The 23,154-nt window shown below is 42.2% G+C and overlaps 1 protein-coding gene across 1 annotated transcript in view; it reads left to right on the top strand.

The window, feature by feature from the left end:
- LOC117472450 (protein crumbs homolog 1-like) overlaps positions 1 to 23,154 on the top strand; it is a 36,087-nt gene that overhangs the window by 2,917 nt on the left and 10,016 nt on the right. The window contains exons 2-9 of the mRNA XM_034117626.1: positions 6,144 to 6,839; positions 9,258 to 9,453; positions 10,151 to 10,290; positions 11,180 to 11,365; positions 11,466 to 11,579; positions 16,411 to 17,364; positions 18,224 to 18,765; positions 21,684 to 21,849. Of these exons, the coding sequence (XP_033973517.1) occupies positions 6,144 to 6,839; positions 9,258 to 9,453; positions 10,151 to 10,290; positions 11,180 to 11,365; positions 11,466 to 11,579; positions 16,411 to 17,364; positions 18,224 to 18,765; positions 21,684 to 21,849 (2,994 nt within the window). The remainder of the gene's footprint in view (positions 1 to 6,143; positions 6,840 to 9,257; positions 9,454 to 10,150; positions 10,291 to 11,179; positions 11,366 to 11,465; positions 11,580 to 16,410; positions 17,365 to 18,223; positions 18,766 to 21,683; positions 21,850 to 23,154) is intronic.

The raw sequence follows: 23,154 nt of genomic DNA, 5'->3' as shown, positions 1-23,154 counted from the left end.
CTGTTTAAACCAGGGATGGGCAACTTTGATGGTGGTGGGGGCCACATAATTGATGTAGTGGCCACCAGGGGGCCGCAGATTCACTTGGAACACACACACACACACAAATTCCATGTATTGTATGTAATTATTAACAAATATACTAAGTCTGACATCTTCATTGATATTTTTCAATCTGTCAGGGAACATTCTCTAATAAGCTCACTAAACAAATATCACTTCACATAAATGTTATTTAATTTTTACAAGTGGCATGTTTGTATTGAACAGGTTATTTAACAGTGGAATAAAACTATTTTAAACTATTGGAAAGCACGGAAAATGTGTGTGCATTAAGATTAACCATTAAGATGACATAAACATGAAGTCATGAACACTAACCCAGACATTAGTTGTCTAACTTGAACCTAAGACACTTGTAGCCTGTCTCTGCATTCCCCTTATTCCACAATAAGGGGAATGTCCACACAGACACCTGTCAACCCGCACTCTGCTGTTCCTCAGCGCCGCTCCCCCTCCCTCTGAAATTATGAATGAAAAGCGTATATTAATCATAGATAACACGGCAGGGTCCGTGACAGTTTGTTTTCATCTGATTTCAAATAAACAAAGTCTTGGTTTTTAGAATATTAAACTTGTTTCGCCAAATTCAGATGATAAATACAACTTTGAAGCTTGTAAAGGCATAATTACAAGCGGTAACTTAACGTCACAGCAGGCATAACAACAGCCGGTGTTTCTTGTGAGTGTTTCCCCGGGAAACAAACACAATACACACAAACGCGTCACAGATTCTTTTGCGGTATTTGAAATCATGTACGCAGCTCGCAACGTAACTAGGAGTCTAGTGGACGGTATCAGTACTCTCTTTTTTTATTATTAATTACGTTGTTTATAAATTAATCTGAGGGCCGCAAAAAGAGGAGGTGGGGTCCGCATGCGGCCCCCGGACCGCCATTTGCCCATCCCTGGTTTAAACCCTCCAGTGATCCCTCCTCCTTTGCAAGTAAGCTTAGATGCTGTCAAATGTAAACAAAGAATACATATCAATCCTCCAACTGACCACCATTTCATACATAAGGATGAAGATAATTCCTTTTAACTTCCTATAATAAGGTCGGGGTTACAGTTCCTGAACCTTTGTCAAGTTACTTTCCCTGCTCTTCCACTGGGGTTTTTGAATATCCATTCAATATAACAAGTAGACTTGATGGCAGAGGGAGGGAACACCAGGATAGCAGTGTGATGATGACATCACTCTGCCTGCTCACAGGGGCTCTGCTCAGTGTTATTGTTGGAGTGAGGTGCTGGTACCAGTCCGTGCCGGGGGTCAACCCTGTCGGGCCATAACAATGATCTATGAAGTGCATGGTAATGGGGGAGGGGCAAGGAGCTGTTATCAGCCCCCTGGAATGTGTGAAGGGTTGATTGGGATTAGAAGGAGAGGTGAAGAGAGAGCAGACCCTCACTGTCTCTGTTTTACAGAGACCTTCATTCATGAGATCACAGGTAGTGCGGGGTAAAGTTTATAATTCTGCTCCTCATGTCGGTCCACAGAAACATCTTGGCTCTCTTTGAAAAGGGAGGCAAAGAGAACAACACTTTCACACCAACGGTGTTTCAGGGCCGGTTCGGTGCTGGTGCTTGAAAAGCACCGGGTTTTCCTGTTCACACCGCAGCGGAGCAGCGTCATAGCTCCGGAATCCGGTTCGTTTCGAGCACCAAAAAGTTGTCCGTCTAGAAGCAAGAACCGCATACGTCACGCTTACGTCGGAGGGGGGCGAGATTAACCTGAGCTAACAGTTAAGGCGAGTACGGCAAATAAAAGTTGTATCAAGCAGTAGTGCTGAGCAAAGTGACTAGAACGCAACCACACACTTGTTAAAAAAAACACACTTTATAAAGTCAGGCAACACTAACCAGGCTTCGTGTGATTCTGTTTATTTGTACCTTACTTTGACCATCCGTTCGCTGTTATTGATCATTGTGGAGAGCAGGCAGACGTTTTGTTTGTTATTATAGCAGCTATCGGATGGAATCAATACATGGGCTGCACAGGTTGTCATGTCCGACTATCACAAGTAGAATCATAATGAAAAATACGTCGGTAAAAAGTGCCTGTAGAAAACTGCTTAGCAAGTAGTCAGTTAGCTTCGGTTGCTATGCTAACATCACCCATGTTATACCAGAGAAACTTTCATAACAGCGTTGTGATGCCAAACAGCGTCAATTCAGACTGACACACATTCACTTAAGGGGAACTGGGGATATGTATCAGCTGCTTGTGTGACAGTCAGACAGTGAATACTTTAGAGCCGTGTGAGCTAACCCGGAGCTAACGGGACAATAAACTCCCGTGGAAGTGCAGCCACTGCAGCGGTCGGTAAATGCCGCTGAAACACATTAATAAACAATGAACCACGGCACTCTGGAGAAAAGTATAAGGTTGGAGAAGTCGTTATTTAATTTAATCTGGCTTCGTATGATTAAAAGCAACGCAGTCCCCGGCCCGTTGTTGTTGTGAGGTGAGCTCCGGCGTTGGGGAGAAACTCAGCGACGTAAACTGTGACGTCATGACGCAGCAGCGGCAGCACCAGTCGGGCTCTGAGCGGTGTGAAAAGAGCCGGCGCTAAACCGAAGAACCGGTTCTGAACCAGAAAAGCTCTAGCACGGAGCTTGAACCGGAGTTGCGTTGGTGTGAAAGGGGCATGAGAGAAAGAAAAGATGATCTCAGTACATGGAGAGCCAGCAGAGGGAGGAGGGGGGGGGGGGGGGGGGGGGTGTGAGGCAGGCAGAGGGGATGACACTTCTGAGGAAGATGATGCAGCTAAGGTTGAGATAAGGAGGAAGAAAGATGCAGACTACTTTCTGTTACTGTATTATAATGTCAGACAACAGAACAATGTGACCTTTGAAGAAACCAAGATATTTAGGGTAACAAATGTCCTACAGAATATAGTTAACAAATGCTGATTTAGTTTATTGCATTAATTAAACACAGTGTATGACACAGTAAGGCAAGGCAAGTCACATGTTTTAGCACCTTTAAACACAAGGCCATTTTAAGTGCTTTACAAAAATGAAAGACATTAAGAGCATTAATCCCCATTCTTTTTTAAAATAACAGTAATCTGATTACATCTTATTTTAATGTAAGCATAAGGGAATACAGTCAAAGTCTTTTTGTATCCTGATGACGTAATCCCGTTGCACGTAACCCTTACTCCCTAAACCTGGTTTTGGCTCACCTTGTGAAACATTGCAGATTGAGTCATTTACAGCATGAGCATCCTTTAAAGACAAAAAGTATTTCTATTGATGTGTAATGGAATTTTATACACATTATGCAATGTAATTCTTAAACGCAATTTAACACATTGATGTTACATTTTCATGACTTTAGTGCTTTAGTTGCGTTGATAAATCAGCCGTCTATCCAACAAGCAGTACTGATGTTCCGTCTCCCCAGGACCAGTCCTCCCCTGATTCAGACATGTAGCCAAAAAGCATGCAGAGACATTTCCAGTTCCAAATAAAGAGGATGAATAAACAACACAGCGCTTCTCTGGATTGCTCAGGTGTGGAAGCATCACGACGATGAGAGGAGAAGTGAGAGACTCATGTGAGGAGAAGTGAGAGACTCATGTGAGGAGAAGTGAGAGACTCATGTGAGGAGGGAGACTCCTAACAGAAGGAGGAAGTGATAGCAGATGCATGTGAGAGGAAATGGGGGTGTGAGAGTGGATCAAGTGGGAAATGAGAACTGTAGGTGATGCAGGGAAGATATAAAACCTGGTTACCTGTTTATGTTGATAACTTGCTAAGAGAGGAACACATTGTTTCTGGAGGATTTGATCCCACCTGACAGAATCATGATTCCATACATTTCTGAGTAAGGCTGGTTTTGGTGGCGATGTAGCACCTTATAGGAGACACAAAGGAAAACGGTATCAGAAATTGCCTATAATCAACGTACTTAGGGTTATTAGAGAATCATTTTAAAGCTGAACTAAGACACATTTGAAATAAAAACAATAAAACGTATCACTTACAACTGTAAAGCTGAATTCATTAGCTCTAACGTGCATCCTCACCACATTACTCTCACAGTTTCAATCTGAACTGACATCCTGTCAAAATGATTTCCCTTACCTTGCCCGGTATGAGCATTTGCTAGCAGGGCTAACGGAGTAACTTGTACTCCTGCAGTAAGCATATTTGCTGCTCCAAATGAAAGAGGTTAAAGAAGCACTGTGAAATCAGACGATTAGAGAATGGGGAAGTGCATAGAAGTTCGTTATGATTCATTCTCTATGTACCATGAATAGCCACAACACATTTGATAGAAATTCAGCCATCAAACACATGGAAAGTGAACCTTCTGGAAAGGGGGCAGGTCAAGAACTGAGTTCACTGTTTTCAGGAGGGTCCATCCTCAGGAGACCATGAAGGTGTCCAGTATGTTCTATATAAGACCCCTTCAGTGTTCCAAGACCCCCCCTCTTTGCTTCAGGATCCTGCTCACCCTTTTTCACTCTTGAAACTGTGGTGACAGTTCAAATATGAAAGTGTTACATTATTTTGTTGGTGGTGGACGTGGTCGAACCAAAAACAAAAAGCACATTTGCATGTTATCTCTTGAATGAGGATGATTCTAAGACTCAGATAGTAATATCACTGTTGGTGTACACATCTGAGGACAAACAGTGATGAGTAAAGGTTCACCTGCTCTCCAACACTGACAGCTGCTAGCTTGTTCATGTAATACGTTTACTTTTAACACCATCTGCTCTGAACTTAATTCCAGAGAAAAGAGGGGCTTTTCATCTTGAGCACCACTTAAGGTTAGAGTTATGGAGAGACCACCATATAAGCCATAGGGTAGGCATCTGAAGCTTAGGAGGGAAAGCCAACAGCTGTTTAGTTTACTTTCAGGTTATTAAAGTACTCATTCACAGTTACGCAGCCTTTTTAAATATGACTTATTACCTATATTCATGGGTACATATTGGACCAACATAATTGAAATGGTTAATCTGTGTGTTTATCTGTATATATCATTTTATCTCATCATCAAGACCTTTCTCTTGGAAACAGATCCCTGCTGCTGCGGTTGATAAGAGTAAAGTTGGGAGATGTAAACGACTGAAAAACACTAAAAAGCTGCAAAGAGTTGAAAGAGATCTGCAGACCTGGAGATATTTAACTGTGGGATCATCAGAAGGACATCCTGTTTCACATTACAATAAAATAAATGACAGAAATGCATAATAATTAACTGTATACACATGGATTATTTTCATTTGTTACTTTAAGACACCCCAAATCCAAAGTCAGTATCAACAGAATCTGACTTCAAAATGCTGGAGGGAACGTGGTGAGCAGAATCAAACCATGGTCATATATGTTGGTCTTGTAATGTTTTGTGTGGCTTCTGGGAAACAGCCATAAGAGAAATGTCTAATATTTGTGTCATTTCGCCAAACAAGAAGCCACTAACCTTATTACTTTGGCAAGAGAGGGAATACAAAAAAAATATTCCAACTTATTTCTAGTGATAAGAATAGCAATTATTAGCAAATTACAAGGAATTGGTTAAAAGATAATAACTTATTATCTCACAATGGAAGGAAATGAAATTAATGGAATGGAGAAAATAACCATGAGAATCAGAAGTTCATATCTGTGATGAAAAAAAAAACTGGCTAAATTATGGAACACAAGACATTTATCAAATCAAATCAAATCAAGTTTTATTTATAAAGCACATTTAAAAGCGATTTTTGGTCGAGCCAAAGTGCTGTACATGTAATAAAAACACATTAGTACAATCACAATAAAAGACAATAAATTACAACAGATATATATAAAAAAACAAATATTAAAACACAAGGAAAAGTTATAAAGACCTGACAATTAATGTACGTATGAGTATTAATGATGTATCCATTATGTGTAAGTTACACCTTATAAGTTAATTTCATTCATTTGATTTGTCGATTGTTATGTTAATTCATGTATCTATCTGTGTTTAATTTGTTTTGTATGCCTGGTAATGAAATAATTCCTTAAACTGCAAATACAAAAATGTATATATATATATAAACATATAAATGTAACTGTCCCTGTATGTTCCGTTCCAGGCCTGCTGTGCACGGCTGCAGCAGACACGTGTTTGTCCTCTCCCTGCAACAATGGAGCTACATGTGTGGACCACCTGGAGGACTACGTGTGCCTGTGCCCCAAAGGACCGGTGTGGTACACGGGGGCGTACTGTGATGACCTGTATGACCCCTGCAGCCTGGCCCCCTGCACCAACTGTACCAGCCAACCTGGGACCAGCGCGTACACCTGCCACTGCCCCGACGGCCTCACGGGCCTCAACTGCACCGAGGATGTCGACGAATGTCAGAGCAACCCCTGTGAAGGAGCCCGCTCCAACTGTGTCAACGGAGAGAACAGCTATTCCTGCCACTGCCCCCTGGGGTCGGGAGGGGAGGACTGCCAGGGTAATGTGACCACTTGTTCAGAGGAAACATGCCAGAATGGAGGCACCTGTATGGACATCCCTGACTTTGGGCACAGGTGCCAGTGTGCGGCTGGGTACCAGGGGATGGACTGTGAGGAGAACGTGGATGAATGCTCGTCTGAGCCCTGTCACAATGGAGCCATCTGTAAAGACGGGGTGGATGCCTACCAGTGTTTCTGTGTGCCGGGATTCCAAGGCTACCACTGTGACCTGGACATCAATGAGTGTGCCTCCCAACCCTGTCGGAACAATGGCACCTGTCTGGACCAGGTGGATCACTACAGGTGTGACTGCGCTCCAGGATTCAAAGGTGAGTTGCTGTTTTCAAAAAGTCAGGGTTATATCTGGCTGGGTTTTTGAAAGGAGAAATGTATTACACTGGATCAGACCTTGGACAATGATGTACCATTTGGTATGAATATGTTTGACCATCTAAACATCAATCCAATCATAAGACTCACTCTCATGCCCTTCATGCAGAACATCTGACCAGTGTGGAGGACAGGCTGGTGGACAGGTCTTATGAGCCATGTAGAATCAGAGACCTCAATTCATGCTTGCCATTTTCCTTTAACATTTGAGTTTTTATTGAGTTTTGCTTGTACATTCTACAAAAAAGTGTACATGTTGACTTGTGGCTTCTCTTAGCTTAGAACAAAGGAAGATAAATAAAGTACAAGAACATAAATAAAGTTGCTATTATCAGGGGTCACATAGTGACACATAGTGTATAGTCTCTTGAAAAGCATACATTCGTTTTTCTTTCTTGCCATTTTACCTTAACCAATGAGTGTCGCAAATGGTATTGATGATAACCCTGATATATAAAACTGTAATATCGATATCATTGTAATTATACAAATATGATCATATTATGTAAATAATCCAAATGTTCCTAAACATTTCCATTCCTTCCATAATCATACTGTAGCCATACTTTGTTTTCCATAACTATGATCTTTCTCTGACCCTGACCTATGGAGCCCTGGAGGGTTCATAGAGAGAACAAATTAATAAAACGAGGACACGTTTTATTAATTCGCGCGCACGAGATGTAATTCTCGTGGCCTCAATTTAAATAAAACAAGGCCACGCTTTATTCAGTTGTGCGCACAAGATACTTTCTCGGTGGTGTAGAGCTATTTGTTTAAGCACCGGATTCGCAAAACAGGAGAGTCTGTGAACCAGTCTGCCTTGATCTATGAATTCATGTCCGTGACTCTCACAGTATCTGCTATCTGCGCGCAGAGAGCTGTGTCTTTTACGCAGCGCCATCACTGTGTTTACCTTCATTAGAACAGCTGAATAGAGATCGAAGCTGCTACGTTTTAGCCACATACACACACACACACACACACACACACACACACACACACACACACACACACACACACACACACACACACACACACACACACACACACACACACACACACACACACACACACACACACACACACACACACACACCTCTACATACATCGAACTGCCCGATTATTCCCCCTAGTGCTCGTTTCATGAAGGAGAGGTCCGGTCACCAGGGCGCATGATGTGTAAATAACCCAATTTGTGTTCTGTGAAACTGAAAAGGATATTACATTGTTTTTGTTACTTTCGTTGCAGTTGTATATGTCTTAAATGTAATTTAGGTTAACTTCCTGTTTTATTTAGATGCTTTTATTTTGAAGGCGAGTTTACGCAGTTGACAGGAAGTTGTTGTTGCTATGGAAACGTGAAATGCTACATGATGTGTGTCTGTTTGTGCTCTGCTCAGCTCAGCTCTGTGTGTGTGTGTGTGTGTGTGTGTGTGTGTGTGTGTGTGTGTGTGTGTGTGTGTGTGTGTGTGTGTGTGTGTGTGTGTGTGTGTGTGTGTGTGTGTGTGTGTGTGTGTGTGTGTTCGGTGTATGTGTGTGTGTGTGTGTGTGTGTGTGTGTGTGTGTGTGTGTGTGTGTGTGTGTGTGTGTGTGTGTTCGGTGTATGTGTGTGTCCGACACCGGCAAATTTGTTTTCAAATTACCATGAACAGTAATTTACACACATCTGGCTAACTCCATCTGTGTATTCCCAAGTGAAAGAAGTTCGTTTAATCTTAATCTCGATGTAGGCTAGTGCTAAGTGCTGTCGGAGTGCACCGGAACGAACGCCACTATCATAATATCTTCTGAAAACAAATTCCCCCACACACACACACACAGACACACACACAAACATACACACACACACTCCCTGGCGACCGGACATCCTCTTCATAAAACTAATAATATGGCGTTAGTTTTTCTCTCTATGAACCCTCCAGGGCTCCGTACTGACCACACTGAAGTAATGTATTAACCTTTTTGACTTGCAGACCAAGAAAATAAATGCAGGGCAGGTGTTCAACATTTATGTGTTACTTTTAGTTGTAAAGGAGATTTGATTATTGGCAAAAAATACTGGCAGTCCGCCAGTATTTTTTGACAGCATTCAGTGAAGTAAAAAAAATCACAAGATATTTCAATGATAATCATAATCAATTTTTTGTTTACATTTCGTATGCAGAGTATGATGGGTTGAGCCATTAACTCGAACAAGAGTTTCATGGCTGTGTATGGGGACATCAGTGTGTGTTTCTGAAGTCTGCGGCTCAGTTTTTGGCAGCTCCCCTGTTATAGTGTTGTCTCTGAACCTGTAATGAGTTGTGTTGCTGAGCTCACTCCTTGGCCCGCTGCCATCCCTCTGTCCCCTGCAGGGGTTAATTGTGAGGTGGACATCGATGAGTGCGAGGTGCATCCCTGCCAGAACGGAGCCACCTGCCGCGATCACATCGCCGTGTACACGTGTGAGTGCTTGGCCGGCTTCCAGGGTCAAGACTGCGAGGTCAACATTGATGAGTGTGCCAGTTCCCCCTGTCTGAATGAGGGCCGGTGCCTGGATGGGGTCAACAGGTAGGATTACACCATACAGTCTTTGGATTACACCCAAACTGAAGTGAGCTGAGATAGCTGACACAGCAGGCTGATGCTGCACTCACAGGCACTTCGGATGGTTTCATTTCCACAGTTTGATTAAGTTGTAATGTGGAAAAAAACATGGATGCATTTGAGTGTATTTAGAACACAACTATATTGTGTGGTTGTATTTTTTTAGCAAAAAACATTTAAACAACGCAATTTAAATTTCCACAATTTGCATGATAACAAAGGTAATGGGTCAGGTGAACCATGTTATATCAATATCAAGAACTAGGGATTGTTCAGGGATGTTGCTGTCACATCATATTGAGCTTGTGATGTGACAGCAAGCCTTTCTTAATATTCTACCTATGTACAAGAATAAGAAATTAAGTCCACCAGAGGAAATAAAGCTTGACAAGTAGGATGCTGAATCACTGTATTAAAATACATGTTCTTTCTTTATTAAAGGTAGGGTAGGTACGTTTGAGAAACCGGCTCGAGATACACTTTTTGTTATATTCCATGGAATGCTCTGAACATCCCGATAGCAATGAATATCTTAAGTGCTTTGACAAAAAATCCATAAAAAAATAATATAATAATAATAATCTTCTTTTCTTGATCATAGTATGTTGTATCATGGCACAGACAATCAGATTATAAAATCTGTTTCTATTTTCTGTTCCAGCTATGAGTGTGACTGTGAGGGGACCGGCTTTGTAGGCCTCCACTGTGAGGAGGATATTCCAGAATGTGCTTCAGACCCCTGCCAGCATGGAGCCACCTGTGTGGAGGGGGTCAACCAGTACATGTGCCAATGCTGGCCAGGTACATCCCATCACTCTGGGCACCAACATACTCTCCTACACATAAACAGATTGGAGGGCAGGCGGGGGCTAAAGAGCATGGCTGTGCTTTGCAAGTAGTAAAATGCAGAGTAAAGAATGTGTGTTGAATTATGAAAAGTGATGTATGAGCACACAGCGACAGGGAGAGTTGACGATGTCAGCAGTCCTCGTCTGATTGCCGCTGTCACAAATGTGCTTATTAGGATGTGTGTGTGTGTGTGTGTGTGTGTGTGTGTGTGTGTGTGTGTGTGTGTGTGTGTGTGTGTGTGTGTGTGTGTGTGTACTCTTTGCTGTGTGCATATCCTATAAGTACCTTGATAGATATCACAGGTGGATATAAAAAATAAATAAAAAATCTTCAGGTGTTTATTCTTATGTATTGTGTGCTTGAAGTCATCGTAACAAGTAATTTAATGGATGCAGGCGTCACCTAAATGAAATATGATGAAAAAGTGTATACTGGCTATAAAGGACAAATGGACACATACATAGCACTTCACATCCAATGCTTAGCCAGCTTTCTCATTAGCTATTACTGAATTTCTCTTGCTTTTATTATTTCATTTTTTACGTGGCAAAGACAACAACAAAAAAACACTTGAAAACCACTCATATTTTGTTGTAAAAAATATAGTTCTACCAAATAATTAGCAAGTCACTTTTTAAAAAACTTGCTAAAGTAAAGTTATACATTGTCTTTCCAAGTTTCAATTCCCTCTTTGTGTTTCAGTTAACAGCTCCGTTCAAAGGGATACATCATGGCAGTCACATTTTGTCAACAACATTTCATCAGACCATTAATTAACCCTTTCAACATACTTATGGGCATTTGAACGTGGGTTTGTGTTTATGTTTGCATTTGTGTCTAGGTTACCAGGGGGAGAACTGCCAGGTGGATACAGATGAGTGTGAGCATCATCCCTGTGAGAATGGTGGCAAGTGTTTCCAGCGCTCAGATATCCTGAACTATGGCTCCCTGCCTGAATTCAGCAAAGCCAATTTCAGCTATGAAGAGGCCGCCGGTTTCATCTGCCGCTGTCTGCCGGGCTTCACTGGTAAGACAGTTCCCAATATGAACTCTTCACTGTCTTGCAATATTATTTCATGACTGAGTGACAAGGAAATATGAATCCCATTAATGCGTTCTGTTGGCAGGAGACAACTGCTCAGTCGATGTGGACGAGTGTGAGTCTGCTCCATGTCTCAATGAGGGAACCTGTCAGGATCTGGTCAACTCTTATCAGTGTGTGTGTCCAGACGGCTTCACAGGTAAGAATACACTCTGACTGCTGCTTTCCTATCTCCTAATAAACAAACTGCTCTTCCTCCTGAGTCCCCCGCAGAGGTGTGTCCTGTCGCTGGTACTACTCATCCTCACTGACTGCAGTACAGGACAGGTACTCCCTGATATCAGTTGCTGCATGTGCGTGTGGTAATTGAGCTTGTACAGATGTGATGCTGACTCAGAGGACGAACATGACTGCAAATGAAGACTTGGCTGTTCAGACCAACACTTTAGTGACAGACTGTTGTTAAAGGAAAACGAGTGTCCCTTGGTATATCGATGAAGCTGAGCTTTGATTTGAAATTTGAATCAATGTTTAAGAAAAGGGAATAAAATGGTTATCGTCTCATTACCCCATACTACGACCTCAGGGTCTAAAATGTGAGGCCAGTGCGGAAGTGCCTTAGACCTTTCTTATGGCCACATGAGGAGAGTCCACTGGAAAAAGAAGTTCAGTGGAAGCTTGTACTAAAGACTTTAAGGTCAAAATCGCATTTTCAAGCTGTCTTAAATACAGCATGATGTGCATTTAGTAGACCATGATCCCAAAGTAAAATAGACAGTAAAGCATGCTTTAGGGCGGGGCTACTCGCTGTTGTCCAGTCTGGGTGCTCTCTGTGGTTTTGTCTTGCCTTTAGTCTTTTAAAGTGTGTTTCAGTTTATGTAAGGTAATTATAACATTATCTTAACCTCATAATGTCTTGTTGTCCATTTGGTTGTACTTAACACCCCTCTCTTGTGGGAAATGCTCAACTGAAGACTTCACAACGGTAGTGCACAAACCAATAAATTATGTCACGGAGCGTCCACACAGCAGCGTTAAAAAAATCTTGGAGGTGGGCGTATCTGAAGCTTGGGGATTTTTTGCGAGCAATGCGACCAACAACCAATCACATGAATCTCCCGCCCCCGACATACGAAGCAAAAAAGCCCGAAGTAAACTGGATATAAACTCCCCAAACAGGCGAAAACCTACCACTGTCTCTGCCACCTCCCTCCATGCCTGGCTCCTCCGGTTTATATCCCGGTAGGTAAATAGGGACTGGTCATAAAGCACCGGGTGATTCCCTACTGCTAATTTCTCCTCCATGTTTTGGAATATGAGGAAATGACCTGCGGTATGTCTCTCCCAGCATACACACGGTTTGATTGGCTAGCGCTTGTACTGTCAGATTTGCATAAACGGGATTTGATTGGCTGACGCTTCCACCTCAGCTTCAAAAGTTGAACATTGCTCAACTTTTGAACCCTGAGATGCCTGGAAATCTCCGCTCTGCTTCCCACAATGCAGTTCGGTGAAAAGTGAGGCAAAGTGAATGGGCAGAAGCGTTGGAAGATTTTTTTAACGCTGCTGTGTGGACGGGCCGTCACAGTGACTACTTATTTTTACCGCTATTCATTCTATGCAGATTTTCAAGTTTTTTCGAAGTAAGCTATTAGCAGATTAAATCACAGACATCGTATTTTATTTTTTGGGATATTTTTTATAACATCCTTTTTAATGATGTGCTTTCAGACCCAATTCGATTTAATGTCTAATTTCGTAGATTTTTTCCATGTGACAAGCCAACTGTCTTTAACCTGTTTTTATTGTATTTAAAGTTATTAGGTAATAGCAATTATTGCTTTTGAGCTGGTTTGGCTCACCGTTAATAATAATAATAATAATAATACATGGTAATAGCTCTTTTCCTGGTGCTCAAAGACGCTTTACAAGTAAATAAATAAATAAAATAATGAAAAAATAAATACAAAGATTAAGTTCACAATAACTTAACTCTGAAGGAAAGAAAGATCTTTATTCCAGGATGTTCCCATGTCGAAGTCGAATGACCAACAGTTCTCAGAATCTCCAGTTCTGGCCCAACAACAAAGGGTTAATCTTCCTCTTGCTTGCCATTCCTCATGGCCAGCCAAGGTATTCATTCCTCATTCAGGGAGATTCGTCACCGCATCACTCAAAACAGGAGGAGGAAGGAGGAAACGCACCGATAACTGACCTTAAAACGCACAATCTGGATGTAGAAGTGTGCTATTCAGCTAGCCTTTCATCAACAACATGGGAAGCTAATTTCATTTGCTAATTGTATTATGGCCATGTGATGTGGGGGGGGGGGGGGGGGGGGGGGGGGGGTGTGTAAGAGGGCATATGGTACGGAGGAGCATAGAAAACAACAAAGCCAATAAAAGGTGCCATATGCCAGGCGTCCTCGTTGGGTATTAAACTGGGGTCTCAGAAATGTTTCAGGGGGAGGGGAGATTACAGCAAAGCTGCTTAGGAGCCTCATTAAAGACTGATGAAAAAAAACCATTGTAAGCAAAACAAGGCTTTTTCTTCTAAATGATATGCACTTCATATTTCTGGTATGGTGCACAGTAAACATACAGTATGCAGTACTTCTGACAGCGAGTTCAGATGTGGCTCAAAATATGATCCTATTAACTTTGTATGGCACGTGTGCAAGAGGTTAACTTTCCACGTGCATGAGGTCACAGCTAAGCCAGGAAAGATGGATCCTTCGTGTGCCCTCTTTGCACCTGAGCCATGCTACTACCCATGCTTATAGAGTGAGGATACAGAGTTTGTGAAAGATGATGCAGGATATTTTGTATTATAAATGCCTAGGTTGGGGTAATTAGTTTGGTCAAATACTATGGTTTGCTCATCACATAGTCAGCAACAGGTGTATGCTTTTAGATCATCTTCACATGTCTAGCTCCTAGCTTTTTTTATGCCATCTTATCAACCCAATCATTGCTGATGCATGTGCTGGTTCTCTCAGAATGTAAATGTTCTTTTGAAGGCTTTAGTATAAAACTCAAACATTTATATCACCAGATACGTGTTAATATTGTTACGTCAGAAGAAATCCAAGATCAATTATGTAAAGAAAGGAGCATTAAAGAAACATGTTAGTTTGAGAAAAGCTAATTCTGAAATGTTTCTTTTTTTCTGAAAAACTGTAAATGACTTAACAATTGAAGGGAACACATAGTATACAATGCAGAGGTGGGAAAGTACTCAGATCTTGTACTTAATTAAAAGTAGAAGTAGCAGCGTGTAAAAATACTCTGTTACAAGTAAAAGTCCTGCCATCAAAATGTTACTCAAGTAAAAGTACACAAGTATTATGCATCAAAATATAGTTAGAGTACCAAAAGTAAAAGTAGTCATTGTGCAGATTGGTCCATTTCAGAATAATATATATGATATGTTTTATAATGATTGATCATGAAAGTGTTCTCAAAGCTGGTAAAGGTGCAGCTAGTTTGAATGACTTTGTATACTGCAGGGTAGCTTGTGAATTTACTCCAGGTGGAACTAAAGTCTGATTTAACACTTGATTATATTTCACATCATTCATCCACATCTGTGAAGTAACTAAAGGTATTAAATACATGTAGTGGAGTAAAGGTACACCATTTACATCTGAACTGTAATGGAGTAGAAGTACAAAGTAGTATAACATGTAAGTAAGTTTAAGTAAAGTACAAGTATCTCAAAGTTGTACCTAAGTACAATACTTGAGTAAATGTACTTAGTTACTTCCCACCTCTGGTACAATGTATATTCTGATAAGATTGAAGTCTTTCTAAAGGCAATGCATCTTAAGTGACATAATCAAACACAATGTTGCATAAGACTGACTGACTGCTATGCAAACCTTAAAAAAAGATACATTTGGGTAACATGCACGGTGCAGCCTGCTCAGGCTGGAACCCTGAGCCTGCAGCGCCCTCTGCAGGTTCTCTGGAGCAGCTCCTGACCCCGGTGGGCATTCACAGGCCAGCACATGGACGTGGGGGGGATGCAGCACTGCATTCCTCTTGTCAAACACTGACAGGAGCCAGCTTCAGGTTGCAGGCTTACTGCTCTGTCCGGGCTGGGCTGCAGACAGGAGAGGAGCAGGGGGGGTGAGGGAAGGAGTCAGGAGGAGAAGCCAAGGTGGGCAGGGCTGCATTTAACTCACTTCTGCCTGGTACAGAGTGGAGGAGTGAAGGCACTGCTGCTCTGGGAGGGAGCAGAGTGGGTGGTGTTTCTCAGTGTGTTGGCTGTTCACTCAGAGGATCATGGGGGGGCACAGGCTGATGCTGCTGTGCTGCTGGGGGCTCTGGTGGCTGACAGGTACAGTAGGGTACACTACATTCATATATTTACATTTAGAAAGTTGCATGCCTTTGTATGTTGGGTAGAGTCCTTGCACATAGGGGACGGCAGCTGTAGGGTTCCTTGGGTGTAGAGTATTTTAAAGGACTTTGTTAATGCAAGTTGACTGCTGCCAGGGCTTATGCTGAATGCGGTAAGGTGACTGAGACTACTGAACCAGGCAGACTGCAATATCAGTGTGTGTGTGTGTGTGTGTGTGTGTGTGTGTGTGTGTGTGTGTGTCAATGTCTGGCTAATTCAATCAGTATGATAGACTTTGGATTCAATTGCGTTTCAAAACTCTGCATAAATCAAAACAAATGATCCTTTAACTGTGCAATTAATGGCTATTTCCTGCACTAATTTCCTCATATCCTGTGACTGATGGGAAAGGGAATGACTTGCCTCGACCAAGCCTGCCTGTTTATCTGTATACGTGCACACTAAGCTCTGTATCACATAAGGTTAACTATGTTTTGACTCTCAGAGCTATTTGTGTATTTCTCTGTAGTGGATAAAACGGGTTTATGTGATTTTAAATTTGATCAAATAATGCTTTTCTCACACAGATTTGTTTTTATCCATGTGTGTTTTTGCTTCCAGCAAAAAGTTGAATCAGTATTGTTGAAGTAAGTTTTGTTACTAAATGAGCATGTCTCTCTATGTAGGAGTTCACTGTGAGGTGGACATCAACGAGTGTGACAGCAATCCATGCCAGAATGGTGCCACGTGTGAAGACTTTGCCAACTCCTACAGGTGTGTGTGCCCCGTCCCAGAGCCAGGCCATGACCCCTGGGGTGGGAGGGACTGTGACGTCCGTCTGGAGGGCTGCAAACAGCACCAGTGCCAACATAAAGCGGGTTGCATCCCTGTGCTGACTGATGACGAAGAACACAACTACACCTGCCTGTGTCCGCCTGGCTGGACTGGAGAACGCTGCAACACCTCCACCACTTTCTCCTTCAACTCAGAGGGCTACATCCACATGCAGCTGCCTGTTTCCAAAACCAGAACAAAGAGAGAGGCGAAAGACAGAAACCAAGGGCTCCACATGCATGTTCGATTCAGGAGCACTCTGCCCGACATGGTGCTGTACCACCGGGGCTCCACTGAGCGCTTCATTTCTTTGGAGCTTGTTGGAGGCTCCCTTCAGGCCAGGGTGAAGTCAGGGAAGGTACTGCAAGTCATTTACCCCGGCCCAGTCAATGACGGGGAGTGGCACCAGGCCACTGTCACCATGGATGAGAGGCTGGTCATGGTTGTAAAAGGACCCGGCTGTGAGGAAGGGTGCCTGGTAAAAAATGAGGTCTACAACCATCTGATGTTTGTCCAGCCCAGCTCCTTTCCACAGCTGTATGTTGGAGGGGTGCCACAGGAATATTTAGCCTACACGTCCAGTGGAGGGGCGTTCATTGGCTGCATGGAAGACTTTCAAGTTGATCACAAGCTGCTTCTTCCTCAGGATCTCATTAGAGAGGAGAACCAGGGGTTGGAAATAGGATGCAGCAAAAAAGATTGGTGTGAAGATGACCCATGCATGCAGCGAGGGCAGTGTGTGGACATGTGGGTCCGTCCCAGCTGTCAGTGTCATCGCCCCTACTATGGAGGAAGCTGTGACAAAGGTGAGAGTACTAACAGCATACTTTATAGGTTTAAAGGAACACTCTCTACTTGTAGAACAGAAACATCAGGTAGACTACTGCTGATCAGAGAGGATTTCCAAGACTGTGTGTAGGAGGAACTGTTGGAATGCTTCTTTAGGTGGGAGTCATTCCCTACAGTAAATATTTACCATGGTTTCGTGTACTTTCAGGTCCTGTTTTTTAGTGAAGGCGTGACTAATTAAAATATATTAATAAAATCAAAAATTCCATTCTGAGCTTCTCTACCTCTTCCATAGAGTTAACACTTACTGCTGCTTGGTGCTAAAACAATAATAAAAAACGAAATATAAATATGATTTGTTATGCGAGTGCATAACATGCAATTCTTCAATCAGATATACAAAAGATTGCCACTGAAAATCTGCACAATGTGGTAAAATACTACGCCCCAATCAAGTATTGCACTGCCATAGAGGAGGGGCATAACATATATTTGAGTTGTCTGTATTTAGGGCAAAGTAAATGAATGTGGTTTACATGAGTCATACAAATGAACACAGCAAGATATCACAAGATTGATTCCATGCATTATGGGTCAAGCTTCAGAAGCACTGGATCCACCACTTCCCATGATGCAACTCCTAGTGAATGCACTTATTTAAAATGTTGCCCAGCACAAGGGTCATGTGGTGAAAATGCTCCTCCATGGGCTCGCAACAATGTGATACAACCGAGTAGTACCCTGACAAGTAGTTCTTTGTATGTTAATATGGATTGCTGGAGTGAACAGATATACAGCATTGCTGATTCAGGTGTAGCATGTGCCAGTGTGTTGGGATAAGACACTGACAACGTTGTGCTTCCCCTCCCATCTCAGAATATCCCTCCTGGACCTTCAGTCATGAGAACACCACCAGCTACGTCAGCTACAACATCTCGGAAACCCATGGAGAAAACTTCACCATCTCCTTTTTGTTGCGCTCGCTCAAACACAATGGTCTGCTCCTGCAGCTTCGTCGAGAAGGAAAGCCCTACCTGACCCTTTATCTGAAGGAGGGCACTGTTGCTATTTACAGCCCTCACACCACCCTGCTCTCAGAGGCCAAGCTCGTCACTGACGGCAACAATTATTTAGTAGCTGTACAAGTACAGTATGGCCATGTGGTCTTCCCCAAAGCAGGGAATCATCGTGCCCTAGGGAACGTGAGTGTAGAGGCAGGGGATGTGGCATATGTGGGGGGGCTCCCTTCAGGCATGAGCATGAATGCCTGGGGTGGAAATATGAAGGGCTGCCTGCAGGACATCCGGCTGGACCACAAGCATCTGACCACTGAGGGTCTTCCAGAGGGGGTGGAGGTCTACCAGGCCAGCACAATGGAGAACGTGCTGCCAGGATGCCAAAGTGATGACACATGCAAGGTAAAAGAGAAATGTACACTTTGATTCAAGATATGTTGTCTCATGTACAGCATAACGGGCAGTTGCACCAACATTCTTATGCTCAGCTCTCCACACCTAAATATTAAGAAGCTATACATATGGTCAAAGAATTTGAAAATATAAGCTGACATACATTAATAAACAATTCCTGTCTCAGAATAAAAGTGCATGATAAAACTCAAATAAAGATCATATATAAACATGAGGGTATTGTATGGTGATTACAAATTGTAAATATGTTTAAGAATAAGAATAGATAGATATAACAGCATGAATATGAATGTAACAGAATGGGCATGGTACAGTATGTAAAACAATATAGTGACAGCCAGTGTTAGTGCTGATGGTCATGATTGGGGACTCTCAAGATCATGTGATTGTAGAGAGCATTGTGGAGACTTTTACCCTGACAGCTGTGTTGTGACCTTAACAAAGCAGCATTATATCAGTTCAACCTGTATGTCAACAGGCTCCGTTGTAAACTTGCTCAGACGTTCTTTGCAACACCACAAAAAGCTCAGTGTGTTAATATACAAGTACTAGATGTTACCATGCTATGTTAGCACATTTCCAAAGTGAAGCTCAGGGTAATTGGAATTGAATTAGATCATAAGAGTCATTTTAATTAATTATCTGGGATCTGTATCACATAAAACAAAGATTATGGAGCACTTAAAACAGAGAAAGAACTGAAAGTCAAATTGGCACACAGAGAGCTTTTGGAAAATGCTTTTAAAGCCTAAAACCCCCAAAAGGTGTGGGACTCCATGAAAATCATGACAGGAAGGACATCTTCAGCTAAACCTATTGTGACGGACAATGCATTTTGTATTTGCCAATTAACTAAAAACGTTCTTTACCGGTTTCGAGTCACTGGATAATTCTGCAAAGTGCACTGAAATTCTCGAAACCATAATACCTGCTTCCTCTGACAAAATGACCATCAGTGTCGAAGAGGTCAGAAAAACATTTCAGTACACCAACACCAAGAAAGCGGCTGGGCCAGAAGGGTGCAGCGGTTTTCTGCTGAAAAACGTTGCTACTGAGCTGGCTCCAGTGTGGCAACGCATCTTTCAGGCTTCCATGGACACGCCCATCCCTCTGTCATGGAAAACTTCACACATAAAACCACTTCCCAAAATGCCATGCCCAAAAGAACATAAGGACTACAGACCAATAGACCTCACCTCAGTGATTATGAAATCACTAGAAAGAATTCTGCTCAGATTTCTTATCAGTACAACACAAGACAAACTTGATCCATACCAATTTGCCTATAAACAAGGGTGCGGTACGGAAGACGCTGTGGCCACTTTGGTTCACATCATCACTAAACATTTAGATAAACGTAACACCTATGCAAGAGCCCTCTCCCTAGACTTCTCATCAGCATTCAACACAATACAAGCAGACATCTTGGTGTCAAAAATGGCCAAAATGGAAGTAAATCCATACCTGATTTACTGGTATGCCGCTTTCCTCACTAGTAGAGAGCAATGTGTGAAGGGGAACAAAACCCTGTCATCTGCCATCACAACCAATGTAGGTGCCCCCCAGGGCTGCGTGAGTTCAGCTGTGCTCTTCACTCTCTACCAACACACAAAACCAATTCATCATTAAGTACTCCGATGATACAACATTAATATCTCTGCTCAGTAACACAGACGACCCTGAGCTGCACCAACAGGCTGTAGATCAGGTGGTCGAGTGGACTGATAGCAATGCTCTTGTTGTTATTTTTGGCTCCATCTGACTCCCATAAAGTCCCCATTGTCATCCATACAGATGAAATCAAGCAGGGAGTTGCATACAAATACTTGGGTGTAATGATTGACCATCTGCTGTCATGGAAGGATCACATTGAATATCTGTGCAAAAGGACAAAACAAAGAATTTATTTTCTCCGCCGTCTTAGGTCTTTTGGGGCGAGCAGACAAATGATCCTGTTGTTCTTTACATCTGTGATCATGTCCATTCTACAGTACTGCAATACTACCTGGTACAAATGTTTGTCAGCAGCTTTAAAATCAAAACTGCTCCATCTGTTAAAAATCTGCTCAAAGATTGTTGGTCAACCCTGTCAGAGACTCTATGACTCAGCCTATCATAACAACCTAGTGAGGCTGTCCAACAACATCATCTCTGACCCAAAGCATGTTCTGAACAGTGAATATGAACTGCTACCATCTCATCGGAGATACAGGGTCCCACGATTCAATAAAGTCAGACTGAAGAATCCTTTGTGCATCAGTCAATCCTCACAGTAAATACAGAGCTGAATCCCAGATCAAATGCACGTCTTTGAGCAGGTTTTCTCTCAGTGATTGTGCTGTTATGTTAAATGTTTGTTGCTTGTTTTTCATGTATTATCTTGATGTTGATGTTACACATGGAGCTGCTGTGATGCAAGTCAAATTTCAGACTTGATCTGACCAATAAAGTATTATTGTATCGTATCTTATCGTATAATCGCAGCTTACATTTTTCAGAAATGTCAGTTTGGTAAGTGGTCGACTGACAAACCTATCTTGCCACTTCTGGAGCCATTTTAGCAGGGCTACATTATGTGATAAAGCAACAAATGCATGTTATCCAAAGATCAGTGACTGACAAAACTGTCTGGCTAATACAGTTTTAGTAAAAATCCCCAGATAAACACTATTATGTTTTGCCAGCGTGTAGCTCTAACTCTGAACAGATGCTAATTGTGTTAGCGCCTTGCAGTGCTGTCTGATAGCTGGGTCGCCTCAACCCTATTAACATTGATCTGGTTGTGTTCCTTTGATCTGTAATTTACCGCTCAATCCTCTCTGCAGCTTTTACCTCTGCCGTCGCATCAGGTGAGAGATTTTACAGGTAATCATCTAATCCATTTGTTTGTGTTTGTCTGTGCACAGGATCAGCCCTGTTTAAACGGTGGACAGTGTCAAATAACCTGGAATGACTTCCAGTGCAACTGTTCCATGAAGTACTCTGGCCTCCTGTGTGAGACCCGCCTGTGGTGCGTGGACCACCCCTGCTCTGAAAGGGTGCGCTGTGTGGACCTGCAGGATGGGTATGAGTGTAAGTAATCCTTTGACTGAAATCATTCTTTATCAGGGAAGGACAGGTGGAGTCAGGTCAGGCCACATTCATTTGTTTAGCTCTTCATTTCTTAATTAGACTTACAGTCTTGAAACATTTCTGAAAGGCCATTTAAAGCCATCCTTAGAAAGTAAATATACTCCACGACCTAAAGAGTCTCAGCTAGCAGAAAGATTATCCTACTAAAATACAGAAAGAACAAATATATAGAAAGATTGTTCAGGGACTACAGATGAAAAATAGCCTCTTGGCTAACTCTGGCACAAATGTTTATTAATGTGCTCTGTCCCTGTAAATGAATAAATATAAATGATGGTTGAGGCTTTTCCCAAGAAGCAGAAACGAAATGGTAACAGGAAGCAGAGAGACTAGACACTGACAACAGATTTGATAAACAGATACCAGTTGCTTTTTCCAGTGATCATGATAACACATCATGTTTAATTACAGAAGGATGTCAAATCATGGCTCATCAGTAGCTTTTTGAATCACTTGTATTTTAAAAAAGAAATGTTGACTACCACAAAGTTTTATGTTAGAACAACACACTCTCACTCCATAAACGTCCAGGAGCGACGCTTGGTCAGGGTCCCGAGGCGTGCAGTTGGGACGCTCCGAGGCTCCTTCAGCTTCATAAACAGACGCAAATAGCTTTCAACTGATTGCAATGTATTCCCATCTGCGGCGGGATTTGACGCTCATGGAAGCACGGCATTCGTTTGTGTCGGAGGCTGTTAAAGGCAATGTCCATTCCCATTGGATAACGGAGAATTGTACACCCGGAAGTAAGTATTCCCCTTACTGTCGATTGATTTGACAGTGATATCTCCACTACTCATCAACTCAAAAACACCAGATTATCCTTGTTAATTAAACGACATTGATAGGTTTTAGTGTGTGTACAATGCTTTTGTCACGTTTTCCCCTTCAATTCTGAGAAACAAGTCGTTTTCTATGAGTTTTGGATGGCCGAAGACATTACATTACCCACAATCCTCTGTACCAACCATAGACTATATATTGCAACAGGCAACAGCTTCGGTTCATGTTAATTTACAAACTCTTCAACTACAACCGTAGTTATATTTAAAAACATGTTAGAAGGCCTCACAAAATACTTTAATGTAAATTTAAATTTAAATGTGAAGGAATGTGTGTATAACAAAATACATCGTTCATAAACGAAACCGGAAACAGACATAGGCAAGATCCTCAGCTCGATTATTGGATGGTTTAACCGCAATGCACGCTGGGATTTGGTGTTTATGCAATGTGAAATCCGAA

Source organism: Trematomus bernacchii, unplaced genomic scaffold (assembly GCF_902827165.1).
Source record: "Trematomus bernacchii unplaced genomic scaffold, fTreBer1.1, whole genome shotgun sequence".
Taxonomy (NCBI): Eukaryota; Metazoa; Chordata; class Actinopteri; order Perciformes; family Nototheniidae; genus Trematomus; species Trematomus bernacchii.
Note: the sequence above shows the minus strand (reverse complement) of the source record. Positions and strands in the feature narration are given on the sequence as shown.